The sequence below is a fragment of the Anthonomus grandis genome, chromosome 2 (genome assembly GCF_022605725.1).
Source record: "Anthonomus grandis grandis chromosome 2, icAntGran1.3, whole genome shotgun sequence".
In the NCBI taxonomy this organism is placed as follows: domain Eukaryota; kingdom Metazoa; phylum Arthropoda; class Insecta; order Coleoptera; family Curculionidae; genus Anthonomus; species Anthonomus grandis.
The window spans coordinates 42,334,995-42,343,912 of record NC_065547.1 but is presented as its reverse complement, the minus strand read 5'-3'; the positions used below and the strand labels follow the sequence as shown (position 1 = coordinate 42,343,912).

Below are 8,918 nucleotides of genomic sequence, written 5' to 3'. Positions count from 1 at the left end.
ACGCTCCTATATAACAAGGTGTATAGCATTACATTATACAATATCAAGTTTTATAGGCTTAAATATAGATTATGGTTAGCAAATTCTGCTTTATTCTAAGTGGCAATTATACAAAATATAACAAATAATCAGAGAGATGTGGAAATTAACAAAATTATAGCAAAAAATGACAAAAGCGTATAACGGAACTTTACAGATAATTTCAGTTAAATGAATTAACAGAGTTATCTACGAATTACGAAGTCAAGATTAGGTTCATAAAATTTATTTATTAATTTTATTATAAACAAGACTAGGACAATAGTTACTACAGAATACAGTCAATTGAATTTAAAATTTTAAGTTACTTCTAATACATTGTTATGGGTAAAATAGAAAAAACATGACATTTACAGATATTTTAAAATGCACTCATATACAAAATTAATTCAAATTATTAAGAGGGTGATTGATATTCCACATATATTTATATGTATAGCATTAAATTAATAATAATTATGTATCTAAAAGCTTTTGTGAACAAAATTTAGCATTTTAGTTCTAAGTTAATTGGATGAGACCAGGAGGAATAAAACAATTTTACTTAAATAAATTTATTAAAAGTAAATAAAAAATTTAGGTTATTTAATTGAATTCCAAGGATAATAAGTACCCGACATGTTCCGAAGATATATATGTGCATCTTCAGGGGTTCAGAGCTATAGTTTACGAAGGAAAAAACTAGGTATGGAAAATTAATTCATCCTCTTCATTTTATTAACTAGACAGTGAGTAAGAAAATAAAAAAAGATCTATAATAATAGTCCCTTATAATATCTTATAATAATCCCTTGTTACTACATTAATGCATATCTATGGAGAAATAAAAAAAGTCCATATGATATGTCCATAACCTGAAAACATTTTCACGCAATGCACGATGCTTGTTTCCTATTTTTATATAAAAAATCCAAATTAGTGCCAATAATTGCCTATAATGTCGTTATGATTTGTCTTCATTTTATTTTTTCTGCATTTCTTTCTAAATATGCATTAATGTAACAACACCCTTTCGTTTTTAATTTTTTTGTCACTCTCCTCTTAATAAAATAAAGCAGATGGACTGATTTGGATGGACATTCTATTTTGTTCGAAATCCATCGGGTTACATAAATATTTATATTCTTTGAATTCAAGTAGTTAAGTGTAGTTACTCTAAACATTTTTTTTATTTACTACATCTCGAAATTCCATTACAGTAATATTTTTTCAATTAAAAGTTTATATTTCCATGTGGTCAAAAGTGCTCCAAGTTAATTAAACGTTGTAGAAAATTGTTTTCTTAAGATAATAAATAAAAAAAGTAAGCTATATCATACACATAGACATTGTATTCGAAAAAAAAATTTGATACACGATTTTTACATGTATTGGAAGTAAGTATATTTGTTTATAAGAATGATGAGCTAAAAAAATATGTCATAGCTACAAAATGAGAAATAGAATTAATCATTTTGTAGAATTGCCTAGGAGTAGTACTAATGCTAATTTAAAGTCCCTAAAGTATTATGCGGCAAAAATACATAATTCAAAATAATCATCCATTCTTCTCAAAGAGACTTAAGTATATGAACAAAGGAGGGAGAAAGTAAACTCAAAGTCTAAGTCTCATAAATCAAGCGTCTATTTTAGGTTACGCATTTCGCCGTATTAGGGCATCATCAGATCTAAATAAAAATATTAAAATTAAATGCGCGTAACCTAAAATAGACGCTTGATTTATGAGACTTAGACTTTGAGTTTACTTTCTCCCTCCTTTGTTCAAAAATACATAACCTCATACCTTATGAAATCAAAAATTGTCCAAAAATCAACAAATATAAAACAGAATGTAGATGCTGTCACGTATGTGTGAGGATGGAGTCTTCTTGCAAATATTTGTCAAAGTTAGAGTTTTTTGTTAGAAGTTTTTCTTTTTTTTGTAATTGCAGCAATCTTGGCCCATACGGGGGTTTAGTCATCCTAGTCATCTAAGTGCTATGTTGTCATACCTTATATTTGTATTTTTATTATCTTAAGTATGTATCAAACTAATCTTAGAAGTTAGTATATCTCTGACATAATTATAATAATGTGAATAGAAAAGTCTACAGTACAAATATTATAGAGGCTACTGCATTTTCCAAAACTATAATTATATAAACTATGTTTACCGAAAAATACTCATTTTTTTAATTTATACTTTTAGAAAAAATGCGATATGCAGTAATATTAATATTCGTTCTAAAATTCCTTTTTATAATATACCACTACAGAGAGTCTTGTTACTTCAGAAATAAATTCTGATGAAGTTGAAAATTATTGTCAGCAATCGAATCGGATTCAATCAAATCTTAAATTTTAGGGTGGAACAAGAGACTCAAACACAAGCAACGTAGACACAATAGAGCTCTGCAGGCAACTCAAATACTGGCAATGCTTGAGGCAAGATTTGGAGAGAGCGAGGTATTTTTTTATGACCGATAACCCTCTTTATGTTTCATTAATAATTATTCTAGGCTGCTATGCGAGTTAGTAAGAAAACGTGAAAAAATGAAACTGGAATACACCAGAACGTGCGAGAAAATCGTCCAAGTCAAACTGAAACCTTTACAAGCATGTTTGGGCAAAGTTTTGGACCTTATCGAGGCGAAAGATACTAATGAAATATTTATTGAGCCTGTCGATTTAGAAGAAGTAAAACATCATTAACAGAATGTGAATTTTATATTAATAAAATGTTTTTTAGGTGCCGGATTATACCACAGTAGTGACCGAACCAATGGACTTAAGTACGATGCGACAAAAACAGAAGGACGGCTTGTATGCAGATTTGGCCGCTTTGGAAAAAGATTTTGATTTAATGATTGCCAATTGCTTGGCTTATAACAATAAGGATACGGTCTTTTATAAAGCTGGGATTAAAGTGAGTATTTGATGTTTCAAAGAATATCTCTCCTAAGTTATATTTTTTATAACTTCGTTGTCAAGATGCGAGACCAATGCGGGTTCATATTCCGACAAGCTAAAAAAGAACTTGAATCAGCCGGTCTACTTAAGAAAGACAAGAATACAACAAAAGGGTCGACAGGTGCAACCGATGAATCCCTCGCATCTGATATTGATAAGGAACTAGAAAGTTTACAGGTAAAACAAAACAAATTTTTTTTTAATTTATTTATAATCCAAAAATTTCGTTAACATCAACTTATACATATAAAAGTACAAAATAAGCAACTAAGTAACTTAATACTTGTGTATGCCTATATACAGGGTGTCCCGTAAATAGTGGTCCAAATGAAAACTCCTAATTTATTGGACTATTTCCAATCAGAATAATCCAACATAGCTCTAACGAAAGTGTTACGGTTTTCGAGATATTTTGATTTTTACGAAATTTTAAGAAATACCTACCTGTAATCAGTTTTTTTATGGTGTGTCACTAAATGAAAAAAAAATCACAATTTCTTCGGTTGGATGTTATTTGCCGATAGATGCGCTTTATGATGCGTATTAAAATTTTTCAGTTATGCAAATATTTTTCACAGGAAAAATTTTTGAAATTGCAATATCGGATTTTTTTTTTCTTTTCAAAAAGTTTGAAGTCCTATGACGCAATAAAATAATAATAGAATCTTGGTGCCCATTAGCGTAAAAACTTATTTATTCCATGCCGTATTAAAGACAAAAACTTTTTGAATTTTTTGTTAACCTCAAAAAAAAATGGTTGTTTTAATGCCGAAAGAACTATTTTGTGAAAAAAAAATCATTTTTTTTTTCGATGTAAATTAATTCGGTTTATTTGTGTTTTGCAATTTTACAAAATGTGTTCAAAATGGCCACCACCTGCTGTAGGGCGTGTATACCCTACACCTTCTTATAAAGGATCGCTAAGGAACATTTTCCAAAAGGATGGGGAGAATATTTTGCAAAAAATGGAGATAATATTCAGCATTGAGATTTTGCGGCAACTCAAACGGTCCTATAATTTCACCATTAATAATCCTTGTCCACAAATTGATTTTAAATTGGTATTGCGATTTATCTTCTCTATTAATATGTGGATTTTTCAATTGCGAGCTATGTAAATTATAGAGATTCAAAAATCCATCTTTGCGGCAGGTTCATTCGTCGCCCCACAAGATATTTTTAAACCAATTTCCATCTCGCATCCTTCTCAACATCGTACGACAAAAATCTACTCTTGTTTCACAGTCTCTTGGTTCGAGAGTCTGAACGCGCTGCACATGATACGGATGGAACCCATAAGTTCGTTTTAAAATTTTTTGAACTCTGCTTTTGGATATACCTGTACGTCGTTCTATGGCACGTACCGAGGTACTGGGATCCGCATCTCTCTCCTCCAAAACTTCCTCTTCTCCTTCTAAATGCGGCCTACCTTTACGAGCGCCACCTACGCCTTCTCCAGGAAATCTTCCTTCGAGCAATGCAGCATGCACCCTAATAAAAACTCGGTGGTCTGGATGACGAGCGTTAGGGTACCTTTCTCTGTATAATTCAGAGGCTGCCCTGGCGTTTCCTTCACACAAGCCGTAAATGAAGTGCATATTTGCATACTCAAGTGATGTGTATTGCGCCATACTAACAACTAGAGGTATTAAAAAACTTTAAGCTTAAGTTAGTGCCAAGTTGTCATCGGTGACAATTTTAATATCGGTGTCATAGGTCATAGATAAGAAATATAAGTAGGTTACATATTAATAGAGAAGATAAATCGCAATACCAACTTAAAATCAATTTGTGGACAGGGATTATTAATGGTGAAATTATAGGACCGTTTGAGTTGCCGCAAAATCTCAATGCTGAATATTATCTCAATTTTTTGCAAAATATTCTCCCCATCCTATTGGAAAATGTTCCTTTAGACATTCGCAGAAATATGTGGCTGCAACACGACGGATGTCCTGCGCACTACAGTGTGCAAGTTAGAAATTTTTTAAATGAATCCTTCCCTAACCGATGGATCGGACGTCTAGGACCTATACTGTGGCTCCCACGGTCACCTGACCTAAATCCTCTTGATTTTTTTACTGGGTATGCCTCAAAGAAATTGTATACAGGAGACCCATACAAAATATTGAAAATCTGCGCGAGCGCATCCAAACTGCTGCTCAAGAGATAAATAGAGCTGGCCACGCTCAACGGATTAAGCGATCCTTTATAAGAAGGTGTAGGACGTGTATAGCAGCAGGTAGTGGCCATTTTGAACACATTTTGTAAAATTGTAAAACACAAATAAACAGAATTAATTTACATAAAAAAACCACGATTTTTTTTTCACAAAATAGTTCTTTCGGCATTAAAACAACCATTTTTTTTTTGAGGTTAACAAAAAATTCAAAAAGTTTTTGTCTTTAATACGGCATGGAATAAATAAGTTTTTACGCTAATGGGCACCAAGATTCTATTATTATTTTATTGCGTCATAGGACTTCAAACTTTTTGAAAAGAAAAAAAAATCCGATATTGCAATTTCAAAAATTTTTCCTGTGAAAAATATTTGCATAACTGAAAAATTTTAATACGCATCATAAAGCGCATCTATCGGCAAATAACATCCAACCGAAGAAATTGTGATTTTTTTTTCATTTAGTGACACACCATAAAAAAACTGATTACAGGTAGGTATTTCTTAAAATTTCGCAAAAATCAAAATATCTCGAAAACCGTAACACTTTCGTTAGAGCTATGTTGGATTATTTTGATTGGAAATAGTCCAATTTTTTAGGAGTTTTCATTTGGACCACTATTTACGGGACACCCTGTATAAATGAAGAGCATAACTTTTAAAGGGTCTAAGTGCCAAAAAGCTAAAGTTTGAGAAAATCGGTAAAAACACTTTAAAATCTTAATAAAACCACCATCTTCTTTATTTTAGTTTTGTTAGTACAGTATTAAAATATAAAATACTAACATGAAAATAAACTTAAAGCAAATGCATGAAATTTAAAAAAAAAACACAAAACAAAATGAAACATCCTTAAAGGTATCTAATTATCTGTTTGCAAAAAGCGTCTAAGCTCGTTGCTTATGTCACTTCATTAGGTACTGGTAGAAGGCGTTGATTGAGAAATTGGGAAGATGCGCGATATTACGGGCGAAAACGTGCCACTAAAAGTATACCGCAGATAGATGGCTCTACTAGCGCGGGTGCGCGAGATTACTAATATTATTAAAAACATCAGTGGAGCCGTATTATCGGTACTGAATGCATTGGAAGGAGTTTTTGCACAGCGTTTTTTTGCTATTTTATATTAAGTGTTTCGTGTGTTTTTTTTTTGATATTTTAATATAATTTCGTTATGTCGATCATCAAAATGAATGCTTGCATGTACCGTGCATGCAGTAGCATTCGCAAGAAAAACAGTAACACGGTAAAATTTTTTAAATTTCCTGTAGCAAGGCCGGAAATACTAGCGCAGTGGGTGCAAAACTGTGGCAACGAGAAATTTTTTTTAATGGATGAAGGGGATCTTAAAGATAGAGTTATTAGTGAGAAACATTTTGTCAAAGATCAAATTTATGTTAGCGGTGGAAGATCATTGCTACAGAAAATGGCTGCTCCTATATTCTGGAAAGGTAGGTCTATTAAATTGAAATAGTTATACAAATTTTAATAGGTAGGTACCTAGGTTACATTTCAAAAAGTTTATTTATAGGTTTATACCTAAGCTTTTTAAAATATAGGTAAGTAAAGGTAGTAGTCTTTCATTTATGAAATATACCTATATTAATATTCACTAGGTAGGTTCTTATAGGTATTAACTATCAGGCTGTTTTCTAAATATGTAAATGTATTTATGATGTGTACGTAGTACCTTACTATACTTACAACTTACTAATATGTCAGTATGTAGCAAGTATGAGCTTTTTTTTTAAAGGGTTAATAAATTTAATAATATAGGTAAAAATTATTATACCTAGCATTTATATTACCTATGCATAGGTCCTTACATAGTACCGTTATGTACATTTACATAGGTATACTGGGTGCTTAGGTTCAAACGTCATTAATTTTAATATGTGGATAGATAAATAAAATTGAAAGTTTCATGATGAAATTTTTCTTAAAAATGTTTAATAACATAATCACAAAGATACAGGGAGTAATAATAGAAAAAAATGGTTTATTTGAAAATTAAAAAAAAGCTTTCATTTAAAATTTTTTTAATGTTTATAATATAAAAGCTTTTTTTTATTTATTTATCATAACTTTAAAACTGCCAAGTCGATTTTAATAAAATTTTAATAAATTTCCATTTGTGTCAATTTTTTTTGTCTAAAAAGTCAACTCTGATATATTATGTACATATTCTCCATTTGATTTTGAAAAAAAAGTTGTACTTGCGAAATTAAACTGTAAGTTAGATTACAATCAATGCGACGACTATATTGAAGGCTATGAGGATTTAGGGTTTCTTGGGCGTAAAAAGGGCATTGCTAATGTAGGATTAGTTTTTTATATAAGAGGAATTTTTGACAACTGGAAAATTCCTCTTTGCTACTTTACATCCGAAACATCGGTAAAGGGAGAAACCCTCTCCCAACTAATTAAATATGTTGTTTAGGGACTACATAAAATAGAATTTAATCCTGTAGCACGAGTATGTGATCAGGGACCTAATAATCGAAATGCCTTGAAAACTCTAGGCGCTTCAGAAATGAATCCGATAGTAAAAATTAACAACGAAAAGATTTTTACGATATATGATGTTCCTCATTTAATTAAGAGCATAAGAAATAATTTTATAAAACTTAAAATTAACGTTTCTGGTAAACGGGCATTTAGTTTCTTGGCTGGATATTCTTAAAACTTACGAGGCGGACAAAAAAGTACAACTACAAGGATGATGCCAAAACTGACAGATCAACATATAAAGCCGCCTTTTTATGCAAAAATGAGGGTAAAATATGCAGTACAAATTTTTTCCCACTCAGTGGCTGCAGCTGTGAGGTCAGCTTCTCAGTTGCATGCTTTTACAAGCAATACTGCAGCACCATTGATTGAGAAATTGGGCCCAATTTCTCAATCAACGGCAGCACAAACTGCTGGATTTGTAGAGAACGTTAATATCATTTTTGATTCTTTAAATAGTAGAGAGTTTTATATGATGCAAATCCAAATAGGCGTCCTTTATCGACTAAGGACCAACTTTCATTGAATAATTTAAAAAATGGGCTGGAATATTTTAAAACCATCGAAGTTTTTGAAGACCGCAAAAAAAGAAATAATATTTACTGTTTAAATGGATACATATGGACAATCAAATCAATACTTAGTTTATGGGAGTATCTTCAGAGTTTTTCAGAATTTAACTGTAAATATCTTATAACCGGTCATCTAAATCAAGATCCGTTGGAAATTTTTTTTTCGGTGGCTAGAAATAGATGTGGATACAATTCAAAACCTAGTATTCAACATTTTAGAATTACATTGCAGTCCAATATCAACATTAGGTTGTAAAAGGCATTAGAAACCAGTAATTGTGAAAATGATTTTCAGGAGTAACTAATTTTAGATGACTTAAGAGAAGAAAAAGAAAATACAACATTTTCGATGGAATTCCAAAAGTTACCAGCAGAATTTGAAGAAGACGATTTTCAAGCATCTTTATCGTCCACAATTTCTAATGCACTTTTAGAAACACATCAAAAAGGGTCATCATCACCTGTATCTAATGAGGTAACACTAGAAACCTGTTCAAATGTATATGTTGCAGGATATTTTGCATACAACAATGCTGATATAAACGACGAAAAGGAAATATTTTTGTTAAATAAAGATTATGCAGAAGAAAATAATGTTTCCTGCCTGAAAGTACCTCCAAATAAATTTTTAGAACTAACCCAAATGTTAATAACAAAATTTCACACTTATT

At 31.2% G+C, this 8,918-nt stretch overlaps 1 protein-coding gene across 2 annotated transcripts in view; it reads left to right on the top strand.

The window, feature by feature from the left end:
- Positions 1-8,918, top strand: part of LOC126750674 (peregrin) — a 93,761-nt gene that overhangs the window by 55,404 nt on the left and 29,439 nt on the right. For both annotated transcript variants that reach the window (XM_050460347.1, XM_050460346.1), the window contains exons 11-14: positions 2,384-2,484; positions 2,538-2,715; positions 2,768-2,944; positions 3,010-3,165. In XM_050460347.1, coding sequence (XP_050316304.1) covers positions 2,384-2,484; positions 2,538-2,715; positions 2,768-2,944; positions 3,010-3,165 — 612 coding nt within the window. The remainder of the gene's footprint in view (positions 1-2,383; positions 2,485-2,537; positions 2,716-2,767; positions 2,945-3,009; positions 3,166-8,918) is intronic.